Here is a 22500-nt window from a genome sequence, read left to right as displayed (position 1 = left end):
CGACTGCACTGTATTAAGGAGAGGATGACCGGGGCCATGTATTACGAGATTTTGGGGAACAACCTCCTTCCCTCAGTTAGAGCATTGAAGATGGGTCGAGGCTGGGTCTTCCAACATGACAATGACCCGAAGCACACAGCCAGGATAACCAAGGAGTGGCTCTGTAAGAAGCATATCAAGGTTCTGGCGTGGCCTAGCCAGTCTCCAGACCTAAACCCAATAGAGAATCTTTGGAGGGAGCTCAAACTCTGTGTTTCTCAGCGACAGGCCAGAAACCTGACTGATCTAGAGAAGATCTGTGTGGAGGAGTGGGCCAAAATCCCTCCTGCAGTGTGTGCACACCTGGTGAAAAACTACAGGAAATGTTTGACCTCTGTAATTGCAAACAAAGGCTACTGTACCAAATATTAACATTGACTTTCTCAGGTGTTCAAATACTTATTTGCAGCTGTATCATACAAATAAATAGTTTAAAAATCATATATTGTGATTTCTGGATTTTTTTTTTTTAGATTATGTCTCTCACAGTGGACATGCACCTACGATGACAATTTCAGACCCCTTCATGATTTCTAAGTGGGAGAACTTGCAAAATAGCAGGGTGTTCAAATACTTATTTTCCTCACTGTATATATATATATGTGTGTGTGTGTGTGTGTGTGTGTGTGTGTGTGTGTGTGTGTGTGTGTGTGTCTAGCTTCGATTTGTGTCTTATAGACCGGCATTTGCTGTACGCTATTGAGACCATGGTGATAGATTGGAGTCAGCAAATGGGCTCTGTGCTGCAGCGAGACTCCTCTCAGTTCCTGCGCCAGGGAGACCATGTGGGCCCCACAGCAGAGCTGCAGTTCTGGGCTCATCAAAAGGAAAATCTGCAGGGAATTCAGAAACAGGTTGTAAGGCAGCACAGTTCTCCCAACATTTTCAGCCTGGTTAACATTTCAGGCTTTGTAGAACTTCATTGTTCCCCTAACAAGTTCTTTGTGCGCTGTATCTGAAGCTTACCGGTAATGTTTTTTTTTTTTTTTTTTTTTTTTTTTTTGATGAACGAGGTGGTATCAAAAGGTTTTAAGACGAGCTCAAGAAAGTACTTAATTTATCTACAATTACACACCATCACCTTCAAAATAGTCCCTTTGCACATCAATACAGTTCTCCCAGCATTCCTGCCACCTGTCAATTCTTCTTCTCAAAGCGTGTCCAGCGTGAGTAGTGCTGGATCTCTGCAATGATGTCAAACGATGCTCTTTGAGCTGCATCTTCATCTTTAGGCAAAAGGCATAGTCTTTTTGTGCAGAGTGGATGCAGAGGTGAACTCGTTGTTTCCGGCGAGAAAATCAGGTGTGAGAAGAGTTCGGTGACAGGGTGCATTGCTATCTTTCTAACATGTTCTAACTCGCTGTCAATGATAAAATCGCAAACATGGTAATGCACATGCTCAAAATAGCACCAGTTACACAGGATGATGTGTTTTGGGACACTGACTTATGAGGGTCGGTGCTTCCTATGACTGTGTGCAGCCTTCTGATGGCGTGTTACAAAACTTCTCTCAAAACCTTTTATTAGTGATAAGCTTACTCACTGGTAAAGATGTTGGACTTTTGATCAGAAAGTTGTGAGTTTAAATCCCACCACCAGTAAGCTGCCACTGCTGGGCCCTTGAGCAAGGCCCTTAACTTAAAATCTTTTGAGAGAGTTGAGAGATATTTCTAAAAGTATTCCTCGCAGTTGGAGTGAATCAGCACTAAAAGAATCTCTCTGTGTGTGTGTGTGTGTGTGTGTGTGTGTGTGTGTGTGTGTGTGTGTGTGTGTGTGTGTGTGTGTGTGTGCAGCTGCAAAATCCGAAAGTTGACAAGGTGCTTGAGATTTTGCAGAGGACCAACAGCAGTTATTACACCTCTTTCCATGACATTATCCAGAAAGTAAATGATGGTAACAGAATAAAATGTATTCACACCTCATACAAACATCAATACATGTATACACCAGTCTGTAAGCTGCTGTCTACATTGCTTCTTTTTGTGTGTGTTTGTACATATGTGTGTGTGTGTGTGTGTGTGTGTGTGTGTGTGTGTGTGTGTGTGTCAGCGGTGGTGGAGGCAGAGGATATTAACTTGCACCTGAAGCCCCTCAGAAAGCTGATTGTGGCATTTGAGGAGCGGAGCTTCACCAACCTGGAGATACTTTTCCCGGCTCTGTTCCACACACTCGTGCTCATCTGGACACACTCACAATTTTACTGCTCCTCACCACGCATCGTCACGTTACTTACTGAGTTCTGCAACCTGCTCACTGACAAGGTGTGTGTGTGTGTGTGTGTGTGAGGCGATAGTCCAATGTGATCGTCACTAAAGTGTTCAAGTGCTGATATTAAAGTGTCTAGACTAGTGGGCTCTTTGATCATCCAATCAAAGGAGGTAAAAATGCTGACATGACTGGGCGCCTGCTAGAGGGCCTCAGAGTGACCAAATTGCAGTGTGATTATTTACAGCAACAGCTTCAAGCAACATAGATTTCAATCTATTAAGAGCCCTCGCTGTTAATTTCTGCTGGGTTTATGGCAATACATGATGTGACATCCGAAATCTGATTGGATGGAAACTCCAAACAAAATCTTAGTAGTCTTAGTAAATCAACAGTAGTGCAGCAGCAGCAGCAGCTTACCCGAGAGAAAAGATATGAAATTGAGGGAAAAGATATAAAATTTACTGTCAGGGGGACAATTATACATTTACATGAACATCAGCTTTAAGTTTAATCGAACATTAATGTAATAATTATAATCCTTTTTTAATTAAATATTTAATCTTTTATATTTTCACCCATGTTTATTTTTTTTTACCAAAATTTTTTTGTCATTAAACATTAATTAGCGGACCCCTTAGGGGTCACCAACCCTCGGTTGAAGACCCATGGAATAGACTATTGGGAATAATTGAATAAATATTCCTGGACAAAAATAGATTAAAATGTAAGTCAGTGATGCTGATGTGTGATTGGTGGACATGTATGTTCAGTGCACAGCTGTTATTCTGCAGTTTGTAACGGTGTGTACAGGCGATGGTGTACCTGATCCCAGAAGAGCTTTTTAAGATGGAGCTCGAGGAGGGTGTAGAGCGAGTACAGAGGGCGCTGCAGGTGTTTCGTGCTTTTAAACAGACTTTCCAGCAGTACAGAGACAGACTGAACCCAAAGGGGCCTTACAGTCAGCCGGGACGCTCTGGGAAACCCTGGGATTTTCCCTCTCAGATCATCTTCCAGCGCATTGACCGCATCGTTGAGAGACTGCTCATGAATGAGGTGAGTGATTACACTATAACAGGGAAGTGGCGGATAAGCGGTTGAGGCATTTAATTTGGATAAGAAGGTTGTGAGTTCAAATCCCAGCCATATCAAGCTGCCACTCTGGGGGCCCATGAGCAAGGCCCTGAACCCCACTTTTGTATTAATGATATAACTGTGAATAATTTGTATGAATTAGATAATTTTCTTGCTGTAACTGTCTTTAAGCCGTTTTGTCTAATATTTTAATAAGATTTATACCTGTGTGTACTGTATATATATTTCCATCCATCAATTAATCAGTGCAGTATTTTCCCGGGGCACGATCTCCCCAAATACATTTTTAATATGTATATTTTTACTCATTAACGGATGACTTAACATGAGTACACAAAAAAACCTACTCAATTACAGTAACGTGAGTACATTTTATTTGTTACTTTCCAAAAAATGTTTTAAATTGTGATAAAATAAATAAATCAGTCACGGCAGTCACATTGTCTAACGAAACTAAAGATTGCTAATGAGTAATAAAAAGAGAACTGAATTACTCATATATGTGAGTGGTGTTTGTTTGGTGTGTGTTAGGAGCTGTTTGTGTCGGCGTTGGACTTCCTGAAGCTGGAGCGTGTGGAGTTGGGCGGCTCCAGAGGAAAGATTCTCAGTGAGATGGTTTACAGAATGAACGACGAGTTTCACGACAGCTGGAGAATCGTCAGGGAAAGCAAATACGATCCTTTGGATTACAGTAAAGAGGTTCTACAGAAACACACTGACTGTCAGCAATAACGTCAAATAACGCAATTATCACAAACATCTTCGTATTTGGCTATAAATTAAATCTTGAAGTCCACTGAAATCGATGAAATATAATTAAAGGTGGATTTTTCATCAACATGTCTGTGTTCTTCATGTGCTGTAGGAGTTTGTGCGAGATTACAATCGCATTGTGGAACAGAATCATGACTTTGACCAGAGACTGAGTACAGTGCTGAGCCTGGCCTTTCAACACTTTTCCAGCCTAGAGTCGGCTTTCAAGGTAACACACACACACACACACACACACACACACACACACACACACACACACACACACGCACCAAATCAACATCTGTGTGTGTGTGTGTGTGTGTGTGTGTGTGTGTGTGTGTGTGTGTGTGTGTGTAGTTATTGCAGATATTTGGCACTCTGTTGGAGAGGCCAAGGGTTCACCAGCTGTTTGCTCCAAACTATTCCCTTCTACTGGCAATGTTCCAGGATGAGGTCAATCTCTGCCAGCAAATACTAGACACCCAAAGAGAGAGGGTAAGTGTGTGTGTGTGTGTGTGTGTGTGTGTGTGTGTGTGTGTGTGTTATTGATCTCCATAACTGAGGCAATGATACGATACATTAAAGATCAGTATGAAGCAGCTACGATATAATAATACGATTCCCCCCATTACGATGCAGTGCGATTTCTTTGGTTCAGACAGACAGAAAATCATCAATTGACTTAAGTGCCTTCTGATTTCTAACACATGGCTCTGTCACAAACAGGAATGTCTAGTGCAAAAAAAAAAGATGAAATAAACCCAGCCGTTCTTCCTGTTGTGTCTGCAGGAAGTTACAGCTCTACCTCTGCCATGTTAATCTGTATTCTATGTGACTCGGCAGGGGTGCTGAGAGAACGCACAGTTTAGCGTGGAGAAATCGATCTACATATCAAATATTGGTCACAATTTAGTGCTCACTTTCTAAATAATAAAAGTGTAGCGCATCTACTAATAATTATATATCAATAAATTGCCGATGGAAATATGTTTAAAATGATGCATCGCGAAACAAATGGCCACTTTAAAAAAAATCGATGCATCACGTCGTTAACTTTGATGCGAATGTAAAACTTACTGTCCAGTGTGTACGTGGTTTTAAATCTCTTTGATTATCAAACATCACAAGAACAGAAATATCTGAAATATTTTTTGATCTTGTCCAGACATTTAGTTGGGTTTAATTTGGAGTTTAAGTGTATTTTTTCTTTTAATTAAGTTGCAAAATGGCTGCCTGGTTCTTGGCAAAAACATGCCACCTGTAGCTGGAAACCTGAAATGGTCGCAAGAGCTCAGAGAGAGAATTCTGAACAATCGCAGCAACCTGAACCACCTCACACATGTGTAAGTTTGTTTTCTCACGTTTCATAGTCATTTTCTATAGTGTATTGCTTGTCAGATTGGCAAGAAACTATGATTAGAGTGACATGAACAAAATACTGTGTGTGTGTGTGTGTGTGTGTGTGTGTGTGTGTGTGTGTGTGTGTGTGTGTGTGTGTGTGTGTGTGTGTGTTGCAGGCCATTAGACAATCCTGAGGCGGAACTGGTGTTGCGAAAATGTGAATGTATTTTAGAGATACTCGATCAGCTGGATGTAGAAGTGTACACTACCTGGTGTGTGGGTTTGGAGGAACTCTGCAATACACACATGAATGAACCTCTGCTCTCGTTTGATGAAGAAAGCAAGCTTTACCATGTCAACTTTAACCCTGCTGTAAGACACACACACACACACACACACACACACACACACACACACACACACACACACACACACACACGTGCTTGTGTTTTGATTTTGTATTTACTCCCCTTGCTTGTGTGTGTTCATGCTAGTTGACTTCGTTGTTGAGGGAAGTGAAGTATCTCGGGCTGCTGAAGAACCCAAATATACCCAAAGCTGCACTGGACCTCTACTCCAAACATGAGATGCTCTACATGGTAAACTGATCTGAAGTGTGTGTGTGTGTGTGTGTGTGTGTGTGTGTGTGTGTGTGTGTGTGTGTGTGTGTGTGTGTGTGTGTGTGTTGCATTGGTGAATTTGAATTTCTTTATCGTCTTGTCCTCATTAAGTATGTTGTGTGTGTTTGTGCTTATGTATGTAGTACACTACCACACTCTCTCAGGTCACTCAGTGGTACAATAAGCTCCACAGCACCATTCTGGACGTCGAGCTGCGATTGGTCGAAGCGGAGATGAAGGAAGTGAGGCGTGCTCTAAGCCCCGCCCTTAAGGACCTCAAGTGGAGTCAAGAGGAGCTCTGGGATTACATTAAGAGGTCGTGTACCTTCATTGTGACTTTCGGATAAAATTTGTACACTCGGTTGAAAAGACACTCAGACAGCAAATTAAAAATGTCTCGCCACAACTCCTGGTAGAGGGTGCAGAGGTGTCTTGAAGGTTAAAAAAAAAAAAGTTCAAAATGTAAATAAAAATTCAATGCAATTTGCAAATCTTATAAACCCATATTTTATTCACAATAGAACAAAAAATACATTAAATCAAATGTTTAAACTGAGAATATGCACCGTTTTAAGGGGAAAAATTAGGTCTTTTTGAATTTTATGGCTGCAACACGTCTCAAAAAAAGTTGGGACTAGGCCATGTGTAGCATCACATCTTCAGCCCTTATACATCTGGGAACTAAGGAGACCAGTTGCTGAAGATTAAGGAGAGGAATGTTGTCCCATATGTGTCTGATACAGGATTCTAGCTGCTCAACAGTTCTGGGTTTTCTTTATTGTGTTTTTCGTTTCAATATTATGTTCTTTAGTATTATGTACTCTAAACTGTTTTGCAATTTGATGTAAAATCTGATGAAATTATCAGATTTGCAAATCTTTGCATTCTGATTTTATTTAACTTGAACTTTTTTGGAATTGGAGTTTGATATTAGTGTTTATAAACAATGCTAATCTCAGTATCCAGGTTGTCCTGCAGCAGCATGCAATGTAATGTAATGTGATTTTCATGTGCAGCACACGCGACCTGGTGCACGACTTATCCGAACGAGTCCAGAAGAGCCAGGCGAACCTGGACACCATGCAGGTACTGATGGGAGTTTTCAGCCAGTCGGCTTGTGTTGCCCGGAGGAGCAGTCTCCACGGGGACCTGCTTCACATGGCTGACGTGGAGGAGAAGTTTAAACAGCAGTACAAGCTTGTCTCAGACACAGGAGTGAAGATACACACACTTGTACAGGTTTATTTCCTTTTCTTCATTTTGTTTGATTTTTTCCTAGATCCTATTTTATATGTAAAATTCCAAACCACACAAAAAAAACTACATTTTCTCCGTATATTTATTTTCGTCCCAGGAAAATGCGGTCCTTCTGGGCGCTGAGGTCGACTCCGATTCTTGGGAAGTTTACACCCAACATGTGGACCGCATAGTCCTGGATGGATTCTGCAATGCCGTACGCTGCTCTCTACAATACCTAGTCGATAACACGGATTCGTCTCAACACGTAGCGCCACTGTTCGAAGTCCAGCTGACCCTTACGTCCAATATGACCTTCCACCCCTCGCTTGACCCTTCCAAAACCGGCAACTTCTATCACATCATCGACAAAATGGTGGCTGATATTTTCAAAATGGCCTCCTACATGAACCGTGTGGCCAAGCACAAAAACACAGAAACCTACCAGGTGTGTGTGTGTGTGTGTCTGTCTTGGTGTGTATTTCACTACAGGTCTGGGGCATGGAAAGCACATATGTACTGAATACTTGTGTGTGTGATGCACCTTGCAGGTCGAAATCAGCCAGGTCCCAGAGTTGTGCGACTTGTCTCAGCTGATTCGCACCCGTGCCCGGGCGACCATTTCTAAGGTCAAAGAGTTTCAGAAGTCATTCAGTTCGTATCGTTACCTGTGGACCGGAGACAGGGCGGAGTTTATGAGACAGTTCCTGCTCTACGGCCATGCGCTCTCAGCAGAGGAGGCAGAGCTGTACGCAGATTATGAGCTCACTAAGAATCCACCCAAATTAGACAATTTCAAAGAGCAAGTAAGTCGGAAAATGTACACTTCTGCTTCAGGGAGCTTTTGGAACTCCTGGAAAATTACAGTCTAATACTGTCACAATAATCTCAAAACCCATAAAAGTGCCATTACTGCTGGGACGGATTTAGAAAATTATTTATGGGCTGATGAGAGGAGGCAACATTGAAGTAAGCATCCTTGCATGGTGCTTGTTGAGTTCTACCCCAACCTGTAGCGGGTTTAAGTCTATGCCCGGTTTAATTTACTAAGCATGGCAAGCAGAGGATATTTAGATGCAAAGCTTCAATGTCTCAAGTACTGGTGAAAAACACATAACAAATACACAGAAACCACATTTAAATCGGCGCATCGATCACTTGTCAAAGGTTCGGACAATCCTAATGGCTGTTAGTCATTAGTACACACAAATATATAACTATAATATTATATATATTATACTTACATGTATATTTATACAAATGCTTCCATTCGTTAAAGGAGGCAAGTCATTTGTTTGTGATCAGGCTGGTAGCACTGATTCACCAGTGTTTGATTCACTAAAACGAATCAGTTCATAAGAGTCGTTTGTCCAGACTGTGCTTTAATAGAAAAGCAAAATTTCATGCTTTCTGTTAATTTGCTTTATATATGTCATCACATTGAAGGGCTGCTGCTGTAAATCGGTAGAGAAAACTGATTACATTTATGTTTTAAACATTGGTATACCAGTGTATACCAATAATAATTTCACCTTGTTTTTGTGTGTGTGTGTGTGTGTGTGTGTGTGTGTGTGTGTGTGTGTGTGTGGTTTAGATAAACGAGTTTGAGAGTCTGTACGTGGTGGTGCAGAAGCTGGAGGAGAAAAGGGTGTTTGGTGGCTGGTGTCAGGTCGACATCAAACCATTTAAAATCTCCCTCATGAACATCATTAAGAAATGGAGCTGGATGTTCAAAGAGCATCTGCTCAACCACGTCAGTGACAGGTCTCTCTCTCTCTCTCTCTCTCTCTCTCTCTCTCTCTCTCTCTCTCTCTCTCTCTCTCTCTCTCACACACACACACACACACACACAAAAGTTGTGTACATTTATATTTATTGCATTTGGCAAACGCCCTTTTCCAGCACGACATTGAGGAGGTTGAACCTGATGTAATATTTTGGCACCAATATTATTTCATAGAAAACCTCAAAACCATGTATCCAGCATTCCCTCTTTCTGTCACCGTTATAGTGTGCAGGACTTGTCGCGCTTCATCGAGGATGCTGAGTGTGGTTTAGGGAAGAGTGTGCAGGATGGAGATTATGCCGGTCTGGTGGAAATTATGGGTCACCTGATGGCGATTCGAGACCGACAGCAGAACACCGAGCATCAGTTTAAACCCCTGAGATCTACTTCTGACCTGCTGAAAACCTACAGCCAACAGCTGCCAGACCACGTCTATGCCCTGCTGGAGGTACACACACACACACACACACACACACACACACACACACACACACACACACACCTAGACACTGTATTGCATATTTATGACCTGGTTGAAATGAGCAGACTTTTGGACTTTACCCTTCTTTTAGGAGCTACCTGAAAAATGGAAGAATCTCAAGAAAGTGGCCTTCACTGTGAAACACGAGGTCGCTCCTCTGCAGTCCAGCGAGGTGGCTGTCATTAGAAGGAAGTGTGTTCACTTCGAGGTGAGGATTCTCAAGTAGACTTTTGTTTCTCTGAAATGAGCAGACGGGACACGATACTGCATCCTAACTGGTAATGACGCCGAACGTGCAGCACTCACACTATCACCATCCTTATAACAGTGAACGCTTGTTACCGCTCCACTGCTCCATCATAACTAACGGCAAGGGATTTGAAATGAGCTCGCCCTGGTTTCAAACAATTCCGGCAATTTCTAGTTCCAAAATTTCCTGTTTCCTTGCACCACCCTGTATTTCCACCTGGTAGCTTCTAGACATGGAGAAGAACAATTCCTAACCGAGACTTGGCTGTTCTTAGATACATACTGCTTCATTGGCAGTAAGCAAAAGTTGTATTTGACTGATTTGAGCTGAATTTCCGTTTCTCTGTCTCACTGTACGCAGATTAAACAACATGAGTTTCGGGAGCGCTTTCGTGCGGAGTCCATCTTTAGGATCAACACTGAAGAACCCTACAAACTCATCGATAAGGTGTTTCCTTACTCAGTTCATGTGACCAGTCAAACTGACTTTATAATAACTATAATAATGTTGGTTTGTGATTCCCCCCATTGCATGACTCATTTGTGTGTGTGTGTGTGTGTGTGTGTGTGTGTGTGTGTGTGTGTATTATGTTAAGGCCAATCGCACAGTGGCTCATTTAGAAACCGAGATGTTCAAGCTGCAGGAAACCTCCAAACTGTTTGAGGTCAGCTTCCCAGACTACAAACAGCTTCGGCAGTGCCGCTCTGACATAATCCTCCTCAAAGCGGTGTGGGATATGGTTATCTTCGTCAGGGTACTGTACAGTTACTAACACTCATCACTTCTTCTACCTGGAAAAATGCAAACAGCGTAGGGCTGAAAAAACAGGTGATCTGGATTTACTTTTTAATCATGATGTTTGTGCATCATCCTTCCACATGTAGTCCAGTATCTTGGACTGGAGAAAGACACCATGGAAAGAAATCAACGTGGAGCAGATGGACATGGAGCTCCGGAGGTTTGCGAAGGTGCAGCTGACCACCTTCAAAATCTTAAAATATCCTGCACACTCATTGCATTTTATCTATTTATTAACTTTCACTCTTTTGTTTTTCTTTTTTTTTTTTTTGTAATATTATAATCCCTATTTAATCACATTGAATACATGATAAAGTTTCTTCTAGAAAGAGTTTTATTCTTCTTTTACCACAGCATTTCAACATTTTATTATTTATTTTTATTACAGAACAACTTTTTATACTTTCTGTAGATTAAGAACTATTTTTCTTAATGTACAATACCAGTGAAAAGTATGTTTTTTTTTCCCCCTTGATTTTATTTACTTAATATCATACATTATTAGTGAAGACATCCAAACTATGACAAAAACACGTATGGACAACAACCCAGTATACGTTCAATATTCACGATTGTCCACAATAAAGTTTCTTTATTATCGAAAAATGAGGAGGTGTGGCCAAGCTTTTGTTTGGCATTGTTTGTATATGTTGTGAAATGATTTGCGAATCAAATCAGTTCCTGTTATCACTAAAAACTGTTGTTTCTTCACCGGTCTTGAACATTTTTTTCCCATTTGAGAGATTCAGCTAAAAAACATGCAGAAAACTGAAGCTTTACACGAGACTCCTTCCAAAAATCACAAACATCCCCTGAACATTTCATTTTTTTTTTTTTTGGTAAAAAATCCAGACTACACTCCAGACTGGATGTTCCTCTGTATGTTACTGAAGGAGTTATGAACTTTGAACATCGTGGGAAAGAAAGTGAAATGTGTTTGGGGTTGTGTATGCAGGAGATGAAGACTCTGGATAAGGTGGTGCGTGTGTGGGACGTCTACGCCGGTCTTGAGTCTACTGTAAAAAATCTGCTGACGTCCCTGAGAGCTGTTAATGAATTGCAGAACTCAGCAGTCCGAGAGCGACACTGGCAGCAGCTCATGCACACAACCAGGGTAAAGTATCTTAATCGTACATGGTTTCAGAAATACACAGAACAACACAACACAGAGGAAGCGTACCATCTATACATATTACACAACCAGTTACTTCCACAACATCCTCATTCACAGTGCAGTAACACAATATCACAGGAGACCACGTATTGCACTGAAACCAACCACAGCTGCTTTCCAAATTCGTCTTTTTTTACACTTACGGATACGCAATGCAGATGTAGACAATGCACGAGGGCGTTCGAGACAACCTGGGACTTTTCACTTAATAGGTATAAAAATAAGTGCTAGTGTGGCGGTTCTACACGGAGTACTAAGTGGCTAATATGTGTCCTTTTACTGATAAGCGATTGGCGGCGCACATGACACGGGCCAGTCCTAAGACCGTTAAACAGCTTTCTTTCTTCCTTCCATCCTTCTTTTCTTCCCTTCTTCCTTCCTTCCTTCCCTCTCTCCCTGTTGGTAGGTGAGCTTCATGATGAATGAACACACCACTCTGGGTGATCTGCTAGAGCTTCAGCTGCATCGCGTAGAAGAAGAAGTGAAGAACATTGTGGACAAAGCGGTCAAAGAGATGGCCATCGAGAAGGTAGTGCTAACACCAGACACACTGAATATCACTGTGTTTCACATACAGCAGAACTCATGTTTGTGTGTAGATTCTGGCTGAGATCAACCAGACATGGTCTGGGATGTCTCTCTTGTATGAGACTCACTCCAGCACTGGAACGCCTCTTCTGAAAGCGGATGAGAACCTGATTGAAACCCTGGAGGACAATCAGGTGATTATACAGATGCAACATTACAGGAAGTGACGTAATAAATACAATATGATGCAATTTTTATGTGTTTTGTCTATGCATGGATATGAATGAGTGTGTGTGTGTGTTTGTATATACAGGTGCAGCTGCAGAATATCCTGATGAGCAAGCACGTGGAGTACTTCCTGGTCGAGGTGAGTGGCTGGCAACGGCGCCTCATGCTGGCAGATCTGGTGATTGCCACTTGGCTTGGAGTGCAACGCACCTGGGCTCACCTACGGAGCATCTTCACCAACTCGGAGGACATCCGGAACCAGTTGGCACACGATGCCGAGCTTTTTCAAGGAATCCACCTCGACTTTCAGGTAGCTGCCCGGGAACTGTCCAGGGCTGAAAAAACAAATTTGATTGATATCTTAAATCTGCTGTATTTTATTGGCCAGCAATGTTTAGTGTTTTTTCTTGTCTGGTGTTTGTGGTTGGGGGTTTCTAGGAGTTGATGATAAAAGTTGTAGAAACTGCAAATGTGATTGAAGTCACCAACCAGCCCGGATACCTGGAGAAACTTGAGTCTCTTCTGCAAAGGTACATTTGAATCTGTGTTAAAAAAGACTTTAAAAACGACAGTCTCAGGCTATAAGGGTCAGTAAGGCCTTCGTTGCTTCTTCTATACTCTTTCAAAATCTATTTTTGTCCTTGAATATGTATAAAATTTTTCCCCATAGGCTATTCGATTCATAGTGTTTTTGTCAAGCAAGTGAGAACTTTTTTTAACATCATAATGATGGTTTTAAGAGGTGGATTGTATCAGGTAGGGCACCACGGTAGGCCTGGGGGGTGAACTACATGATTTGATACTGAAAATCAAAAGAATTTTTGAGTTTTCTTCTGGAATATCATGTTACAGACCAAATTTTCACAAGTTGAAAAAAATAGATATTGTAATATTTTTTTATGTCAGTTTTGAAGGCAACTGTCATTTTCAGGTTGTCTGTGTGTGAAAAATCTCTAGCTGAGTATCTGGAAACAAAGCGTCTGACGTTTCCACGATTTTACTTCGTCTCCGCTGCTGATCTGTTGGAGATTGTTTCCAAGGGAACACAGCCCAGACAGGTAGCTCATGAGTCTATAGATAAGCCTTTATTTTATATTGCTCACGGTATTGTGACTTAGTACATAGCCTGTGCTTTGGGTGGATAAAACTGGTGTTTTATAACAAACTTTGTTTGTGTGTGTGTATCAGGTCACACGGCACCTGCTGAAGCTCTTTGATAATCTGGCTGATTTGAAGTTCAGCGATGAGGGTGAAGAGGAGGGAAAGGTTGAGGTTGCAGTGGGGATGTACAGCAGAGAGGGGGAGTATGTGCCATTTTCCGAGCCCTGTGTGTGTGAGGGACAGGTAACACACACACACACACACACACACACACACGCTATAAACTCTAAATATGGCCTAATATAGAATAACCTTGAGAAGAAGAAGTTTATTGTGTTCCTGTACCCTGAGGGCAGGATTTAGGGCTCATTTAGAAGGATGGTGTATTACACTGTACTGAGATTTCTCATTTATATCTACACACATTATAACTATACTTTGTTATTAAATGATCATTTAAAGACCAGTCTGGACAACAATGCACTTTAAAACCCGCTTTTGCATTTTTCTCTTTTCCTCCATCCCAGGCTGAGTGTTGGTTGGGAGGGTTGGAACTTGCCATGCGCTGGACCGTGCGGCAGGAGATCGCCGAAGCCGTAACAGCCTACGAGGACAAATCACGTGACCAGTGGCTCTTCGACTATCCTGCACAGGTGTGTGTTTATGCAATATTTTCTTTAATGTAGACAAAGCAAGAGTGTGGACCATTCAGAGCTGATGTGTAAAAGTAGCTCCAAATCATATTTGAGTATCTGATTTGAACAGTACTTTAATTGTATCATATTAAAAGCAGGCCTAAAGATGCACTAGTCCTCAAAAGGAGACACATGTTTGTGAAAAGCCAAAGCAGTTGATTTGTGGGGTTAAATTTCATTAAAAAAGAAATCGAATTGTGCACCACAACACTGCATGAGCCAAAGATCAACACAACAGTCTCTTCAATATGTCAGAATGAAACAGAGACAAAACGGAGACAAATTAGTAAAGCAATCTTTTAAAGAGGAATCTTCAAAACCCCAAATATTCAGAGCTGACTGGGATTTGATGCGGCTCTCAGTCTCAGAGAGGACAAATATTTTTATTCAGCTTTAACAAAAGTTTGGGTTTCCAAGTGTTTGGAATTTATTCAACTCTTTCTGGATTTACACCGCTGATACAGACATGACTTTTGTGTGTGTGTGTGTGTGTGTTTTAGGTGGCCCTGACTGGTAGTCAGATTTGGTGGGTGATGGATGTTGATATTGCCTTTGAACGGGTGGAGGAGGGTTTCGAGACGGCGCTGAAAGACTACAATAAAAAACAGGTCATTGTTCAGTCAAACCTGCGTAATCGTGTAGTCACTCAGTCAGTAAGATATATATATATATATATATGTGATCGTTGCAGATCCACCAGCTGAACTCGCTGATAAACATGCTGCTAGGCGAGCTCAGTCCTGGTGATCGGCAGAAGATCATGACACTGTGTACCATCGATGTTCACGCCCGTGACGTTGTGGCCAAGCTCATCTCTCAGAAGGTAGCCATGACGATGCTGATTGTTTGTGATGTCTCTGTAAAATGGCATTTAAAGACCAGGCACGGTCTGAACAAAGATACAAAGATATGCTATTAGGTATTAGGTATTGGTAATCTAACGACGTCGTCCTGATTGTCCGCCAGGTGACGAATGGCCAGGCGTTTGCTTGGTTGTCTCAGTTACGCCATCGCTGGGACGAAAGACAAAAACACTGTTATGTCAACATCTGCGATGCCCAGTTTCAATTCTCCTATGAATACCTGGGTAACACTAATCGACTCGTTATAACGCCGCTCACTGACCGGTTAGTCGTATTCCCTCTCTCATTCTTTCTCTCAAACATTGCGTTCAAACCATGTTTCCTTTCATCCCATTAACCTTTCAAGTGATTTACTTTTTTTCATATTATTTACATTTACAGCATTTGGCAGATGCCCTTATCCAGACTTACATTTATTTTATTCATACAATTGGGTAGCTATGGGGTGAGGGGCCTTGCTCAGGGGCCCAGGAGTGACAGCATGGTGTGGCTGGGATTTAAACTCTCAACCTTCGAGTCCAAAGATCTATTTTCCTAACCACTAAACTGGATGCTGTTTCCTGGGTAGGAGGCATAGGTGGAATTGCTTAGTGGATAAGCGATTGGACTTTGGATTGGAAGGTTAAGAATTCAAACCCCGGCACCACAAAAATGCAATTTCAGGGCCCTTAAACAAGGCCTCTAACTCTCAACTGCTGCCTAATGCCACAAATGTAAATGTAAGCCACCACCTGCCCATATCATGTTCAGACAATGCAATAATAAATTAATGTAAATAACGAATAATTCCTGCAGAGAAGATCCCAATATATTATATATGTTTTTACTACTCTCATTTAAAGAATCTTCTATCATCTGATTCTCATGCACAGATGTTACATCACACTGACTCAGTCTCTCCATCTGACGATGAGTGGTGCCCCCTCTGGTCCCGCTGGCACTGGCAAGACCGAGACCACCAAAGACCTGGGACGTTCGCTGGGCATTATGGTCTACGTGTTCAACTGCTCAGAACAAATGGATTACAAGGTTAGGGTACTTTTTAGAATGTAAACTGAATTGTTTAGGTGAATAATTTCTTATCTCTACCTTTTTTTTTTCTCAGTCCATAGGTAATATTTATAAGGGTCTGGCTCAGACAGGAGTGTGGGGCTGCTTTGATGAGTTTAACAGGATCTCTGTGGACGTTTTGTCTGTGGTTGCTGTACAGGTCAAAACCATCCAAGATGCCATTCGCAACAAAAAACAGAGGTTATATTGGCGCACGTCTTGTCACATGGGTCACTGTGGGCATTTCAATAGCTGTTGCAGTAATCACATTTTAACAACAAATTATAAATATATTTTTCCTCCTGCACTGTTATATTTCTGATTGATTATTTGATTTATCTTTTTTCTACTAATTGAAGATGAAAAATTGCCTCTAATCCACATTTATTTCATTCCGTTTCATGATATTAATCAGATTTTACTTTCTCGGGGAGGATATCGACCTGAAGCCGACCGTGGGGATCTTCATCACTCTAAACCCAGGATATGCTGGTAGAGCAGAACTTCCGGAGAACCTGAAAGCGCTCTTCAGGTTCAACCTGCTTTGAAAAGCACAATTACAACCATTTTAGCATAATACTGAAATAAGTAAAAGTGATTTCTGTGTGTTTCAGGCCGTGCGCTATGGTGATTCCTGATTTTGAGTTGATCTGCGAGATCATGCTGGTGGCCGAGGGATTTATAGATGCTCGTCTGCTCGCACGCAAGTTCATCAGCCTGTACACGCTCTGCAAAGAGCTGCTCTCCAAACAGGTACTGACCTACAACTGAACTGAAGCACATGGTGTTTTGAGTTTAAAGAAATGAACAATGTAAAAAGAAAAACAATGGATTTTTGAATGGCAGCCATCTTTAACAGAGAACATCTGGGATACAGGAAGTGGATTTGCATGAAAATGTGGCATTTTTTTGGTATTGCAGGATCACTATGATTGGGGTCTACGGGCGATTAAGTCAGTGCTGGTTGTTGCTGGGTCACTGAAAAGAGAGGACAAGAGCTGTCCTGAAGAGCAGGTGCTCATGGAAACTCCTGGCCATACTTTCTTTAACCAGTAATCTCTCTAAAAGGACAATATTAGACTTGTTATACTATTCTCACTCTATACCATCACTGACCTTTTGTTTATGTTAAATACTTGACAGTTGTTTTCCTGTCTCTAAACTGTGTACCCTTTAATATAACTTTTGGAAAACATCTGTATATAACGGACTACCTATGCGCTGTCCAGGTGCTGATGCGTGCCTTACGGGATTTCAACCTGCCGAAGATCGTGACAAGTGACGTGCCGATATTCCTGGGTCTGATCAGCGATCTGTTTCCACTGTTGGATATTCCACGCAAGAGAGACCTGCAGCTTGAGCAGAACGTTCGTCAGGCGATCAGCGAGCTGCGGCTGCAGCCAGAAGAGAACTTCATCCTTAAGGTTGGTTTATGTTTGTTAAAAAACAGATTCCTTACTAAAACCTAACATGAGTTCAGGGTTTGGGACAGAACATCATAATTAATTCATTGTGATTCAGTCTGATACAATAGTTTAGGACTACAGTTTGCATGAAGGTTGATGGAACTGTAATGAATGGACTTTCTGCGCCACTCAAAAGAGGATGGGTTCCCTTTAGAGTCTGGTTCCTTTCAAGGTTAATTTTCTTATGCTATCTCAGGAGGTTTTTCTTGCCCATTGTCGCCACTGGCTCGCTCATTGTGGATATTCAAATCATTCATTCATTCATTCATTCATTCATTCATTCATTCATTTTCTCCCGCTTATCCATAATTCGGGTCGCGGGGGCAGCAGTCCAAGCAGGCCCCCGCCTTCGAATGCTGCCCAATCCTCACAGCACCGTCCCTTACGGTCCCTCCTGCAGGTGGTGAGCCCATGGGAAGGTGGCCCCACGTCACTCCGACGTCACGGACCTTGATATTTCCCTCGTAAGGGATATTCAAATCAATTCATTTCAATTTAATTCAATTCAACTCTATTTCTATAGTGCTTTTTACAATGGACATTGCCTCGGCCGCCCGTGACGCTGTCGTTGGGTTACCACTGTTCCTTCCTTGGAAGACTTTTGATAGATACTGACCACTGCAGCCCGGGATCATCCCACAAGAGCTGCAGTTTTGGAGATGCTCTGACCCAGACGTCTAGACGTCACAATTTGTCAAACTTCCTCCAATCCTTACGCTCGCCCATTTTTCCTGCTTATAACATCAACTTCAAGGACAAAATGTTCACTTGCTGCCTAATAAATAAATCCACCCACTAACAGGTGCCATGATGAAGAAATAATCGGTATGATTGGTGTTTATCAACTTTTCTGTGTGTGTGGAAGATGTTTACTCTGATCAATCTGCTGTCCGCAGGTGACTCAGTTAGAAGAGCTGCTTGCTGTGAGGCATTCTGTTTTTGTGGTTGGTGGAGCTGGAACAGGAAAGAGCCAGGTATCTAAACACTTCGAATTCTCAGACGAACACAAATCCAAACGCTAAGATGTGAGTCATGCTTTTAATCACCTCTGCGTATAGATCCTCAAAACGTTGCATCGAACGTACTCGAACATGAAGCTGAAGCCTGTGTGGAGCGACATGAACCCAAAAGCGGTGACCACAGATGAGCTTTTCGGATTCCTGCATCCTGCAACACGAGAGTGGAAAGATGGTAAGCGTTCGGACACGGTATTGTATCTACAAACACCCAACGTTTGTTTATTCGAATGCTTTACCTACACATTACAGGCCTTTTCTCATCAACCATGAGGGAGCTGTCGGCTTTATCTCACGACGGGCCCAAGTGGATCGTGCTGGATGGTGACATCGATCCTATGTGGATTGAATCCCTCAACACTGTGATGGATGATAACAAGGTCACACTATGAAAAAAACCCCAGCATGGAGGCGTGTCCTAGTCATTGCTTACTAATCAATTAGCGTGTTTTAAATTAAAATAAAAAGAATTTACCAAATTGGATGTTTTATTGTCCGATAGGTGCTGACCCTGGCCAGTAACGAGCGCATCTCTCTAACGTCTTCAATGCGTCTGCTGTTTGAGATCAGTCATCTAAAAGCTGCCACACCTGCGACTGTATCCAGAGCCGGAATCCTTTATGTCAATCCACAGGACCTTGGCTGGAGCTCGTGAGTGGACACCTGAAAGCTCCGCCCACTTCCTATATGCCTAACCAGGCCTATTTCTAATCATTATCCTAGCACGGGTAGTAAATAGCTTTGGAAAACATAACAATATTTTCATTGTACTTAAACAAATTAGTATATCAGGAAAGTGCATCTCCACTACGATGCAGTGTGATTCGATTCAACAGATTCGATTTAATTCTTTGGTTCAGACAGACAGCAAATCATTAGTTTACTTTGGTGCCTTCTGACTTCTTATGGGTTTCCCCTTCAGAAACATGCCTTTGTGGTTGAAGTAAAAGCAGATGCTCTTTTTCCTGTTGTGTCTGCAGGAAGTTACAGCTCTACCTCTGCCATGTTAATCTGTATTCTATGTGACTCTCAGGACACGCCTCGTTCTTCGTAGTGTTGTGATTCGTCATATTCACGTAGCAGCATTTTTACTGATGCAAATATGTTCAAAACAAGGCATTGTGATACAAAATGCCATTTTTTTTTCGATGCATCACATAGTTAACCTTTATGCTGATGCACCGATGCGAATCTCTGAATATTACAATCCCTGATATTTATTACTGTACATGCATCACAGCTTCTTAGTTAAAAAATCCCCTGATGTTTTTCAGCTATGTGACAAGTTGGATCGACACACGCCAGGCGCAATCAGAGCGAGCGAATCTGACGATACTTTTTGATAAGTATGTTCCATACTGTCTGGAGCAGGTCAGGTGCAACCTAAAGACCATCACGCCTATACCTGAGACAAGCATGGTGCAGGTACAATATGGACTTCCATATTCCATTACATTCGAATAGATACAAAAAAATCTGCTAATTGTGTGTGTGTGTGTGTGGGTGTGTGTATGTGTATGTGTGTGTGTGTGTGGTTTTTTTTGTGTGTGCTACAGACACTGTGCTGCTTGCTGGACTGCTTGTTGACGGATGAGAACACTCCTGCCGACTCTCCGCGTGAACTCTATGAGATCTACTTTGTGTTTGCCTGTGTGTGGGCGTTTGGAGGGGCTCTTTTTCAGGACCATGTGAGTATGAGAAATGAAGTTGATCCCATTTTATAAAATCAGACCAACTTCAAACCAGTTTAAAATTACAACCAAAGTTTAAAAAAACTTGAGACAATGTGGAAAATGTAAATAAAAATGTAATGCAGTAAATTGCAAATCTCATAAATCCATAGAGAATATCTACTTTTTTAAGTGAAAAATTTAAAGTATTTTATCATTTGTAGCATCGAATCTGCTGTCCGTGTACATGTGGGCACTGAGGAGATCAGGACTTTTGTCTCATATGTGTCTAATACAGGGTTCTAGCTGCTCAACAGTTCTGGGTTTCCTTTGTTGTATTTCTGGTTTTGCACCAAATGTGTTTAAATGATGAAAAGTCTATGTTTCCCTTTTACACAGTGTTCCAACTTCCTTGGAATTGGGGTTGTATATGAATTTCTCATGAATGTGAATCGACCATTTGGCATTGACAAACACACAAAAAGACAGAAGGCAGAACTGGAGGTGGCAGAGGTGAAGATTTTTAATGGAGTGATGAGGATCTACAGGATTAGAAATTAGATTATTAGGTAGACCACACATGTAGGACGTTTTGGAGACAAGGTGAGGGAGGTGCGATTGAGATGGTTTAGTTATGTGGTCATGAGGAGGGTCATGGGGTATATCGGAAGGAGAATGTGGCTATAGAGGAGGTTTTGTGGATGTGGTGAGAGATGATGGGCAAGAAGATGGAGTAGTATGGAGGTGGGTGAATAAGTGAGTTGACCATGCAATGTCTGTTTGCAGTATAGTTTCGCTAAACTATAGCCTTCATTATGCTAATGGAGCTGTTTAAACATAAAACAGATTTTTTCCACCACAGGTCTCTATTGAAAAGTTTAGTGTAATTCAAAAACCACATCATTGTTTCTCATAAAAAGAAATCAGTTAAATTTGTCAAATTTTATTTAAATTGTCACCATGCTATCTGTCTCTCTCATTCATTTTTCCCCCTCTCGGTATTAGCTTCGAGATTATCGTGGCGAGTTCAGCCGTTGGTGGAATAAGGAGATGCGGGCGGTGAAGTTCCCCTCTCAGGGAACCGTATTTGACTACTACATCGACCCTAACACAAAGAAGTTCACTCACTGGAGCGAGCGCACACCTCCGTATGAGCTGGAGCCTGATGTTCCACTGCAGGTATTACCCACATATACACTGATCAGGCTTTACACTATGGCCTAAAATTGTGTTGTTCCCCTTTTGCTGCTAAAACAGTCGTGCATGAACAGCATGAACTTCTACAGCAATTTGAGCTACAGTAACTCGTCTATTGGATCGGACCACATGGACCAGCCTTCGCTCCTCACGTGCATCAATGAGCCTCGGCCGCTCGTGACCATGTCGCCAGTTCACCATTGTTCTTTACTTGGAGCACTTTTGATAGACACTGACCACTGCAGACCAGGAACATCTCACAAGAGCTGCAGTTTTGGAGATACTCTGACCCAGTCTTCTAGACGTCACAATTTGTCAAATCCTTACACTCGGCCATTTTTCCTGCTTCTAACATCAACTTTGAGGACAAAATGTTCACTTGCTGCCTAATAAATAAATCCACCCACTAACAGGTGCCATGATGAAGAGATCATCAGTGTTCTTTATTTTACCACTCTTAATGTTATGATGCCGTAATGTTCTACCTGATCAGTGTATGTTGTATATTGTATAAAAGTCCTCTTGTCTTGACTCATGCGAGTGTGTTTGCTCAGATGGTGCTGGTTCACTCGGCCGAGACGATCTGCTTGGCATATTTTGTGGAGCTCCTTTTGGAGAAAGGCAAGCCAGTGATGCTGGTGGGAAACGCCGGTGTAGGCAAGACCATAATCGTATGGGACACTATTTTGAAACACAGAGAGGAATACATGGTGGCCAAAGTACCCTTTAATTATTACACCACCTCGGCCATGCTGCAACGTAAGCATGCGCAGGCACTAAATCATGAACACACACCTGCATATATATTTAAATAAAGCTGATTATATATCATGTGTAGAACACCTTCTGTCTTCTGTGTCATGGGGCAGGTGTTCTGGAAAAACCTTTAGAGAAGAGGGCAGGAAGGA

The 22500-nt window shown here is 42.0% G+C and overlaps 1 protein-coding gene across 1 annotated transcript in view; it reads left to right on the top strand.

Annotated features, from left to right (window-relative positions):
* Positions 1-22500, top strand: part of dnah9l (dynein, axonemal, heavy polypeptide 9 like) — a gene marked incomplete at its 5' end in the record, with an annotated part of 45557 nt that overhangs the window by 3576 nt on the left and 19481 nt on the right. The window contains 43 exons of the mRNA XM_083561948.1: positions 698-896; positions 3058-3300; positions 3871-4038; positions 4205-4321; positions 5311-5435; positions 5610-5805; positions 5928-6032; positions 6197-6369; positions 7070-7292; positions 7408-7737; positions 7841-8095; positions 8884-9053; positions 9301-9523; positions 9648-9764; positions 10167-10253; positions 10402-10560; positions 10691-10774; positions 11560-11718; positions 12185-12307; positions 12378-12500; positions 12620-12844; positions 12973-13064; positions 13466-13592; positions 13723-13878; positions 14163-14288; positions 14831-14938; positions 15022-15153; positions 15297-15457; positions 16066-16222; positions 16299-16444; positions 16659-16775; positions 16858-16996; positions 17165-17257; positions 17473-17667; positions 18606-18683; positions 18768-18900; positions 18978-19105; positions 19228-19376; positions 20000-20150; positions 20282-20413; positions 21401-21574; positions 22147-22351; positions 22462-22500. The exon at positions 22462-22500 is cut by the window's right edge and continues 127 nt beyond it. Coding sequence (XP_083418074.1) covers positions 698-896; positions 3058-3300; positions 3871-4038; positions 4205-4321; positions 5311-5435; positions 5610-5805; positions 5928-6032; positions 6197-6369; positions 7070-7292; positions 7408-7737; positions 7841-8095; positions 8884-9053; positions 9301-9523; positions 9648-9764; positions 10167-10253; positions 10402-10560; positions 10691-10774; positions 11560-11718; positions 12185-12307; positions 12378-12500; positions 12620-12844; positions 12973-13064; positions 13466-13592; positions 13723-13878; positions 14163-14288; positions 14831-14938; positions 15022-15153; positions 15297-15457; positions 16066-16222; positions 16299-16444; positions 16659-16775; positions 16858-16996; positions 17165-17257; positions 17473-17667; positions 18606-18683; positions 18768-18900; positions 18978-19105; positions 19228-19376; positions 20000-20150; positions 20282-20413; positions 21401-21574; positions 22147-22351; positions 22462-22500 — 6542 coding nt within the window. The remainder of the gene's footprint in view (positions 1-697; positions 897-3057; positions 3301-3870; positions 4039-4204; positions 4322-5310; positions 5436-5609; positions 5806-5927; positions 6033-6196; positions 6370-7069; positions 7293-7407; positions 7738-7840; positions 8096-8883; positions 9054-9300; positions 9524-9647; positions 9765-10166; positions 10254-10401; positions 10561-10690; positions 10775-11559; positions 11719-12184; positions 12308-12377; positions 12501-12619; positions 12845-12972; positions 13065-13465; positions 13593-13722; positions 13879-14162; positions 14289-14830; positions 14939-15021; positions 15154-15296; positions 15458-16065; positions 16223-16298; positions 16445-16658; positions 16776-16857; positions 16997-17164; positions 17258-17472; positions 17668-18605; positions 18684-18767; positions 18901-18977; positions 19106-19227; positions 19377-19999; positions 20151-20281; positions 20414-21400; positions 21575-22146; positions 22352-22461) is intronic.

Source organism: Silurus aristotelis (assembly GCF_946808225.1).
Source record: "Silurus aristotelis genome assembly, chromosome: 2".
NCBI lineage: Eukaryota > Metazoa > Chordata > Actinopteri > Siluriformes > Siluridae > Silurus > Silurus aristotelis.
This window is presented reverse-complemented; position numbering and strand designations above follow the sequence as displayed.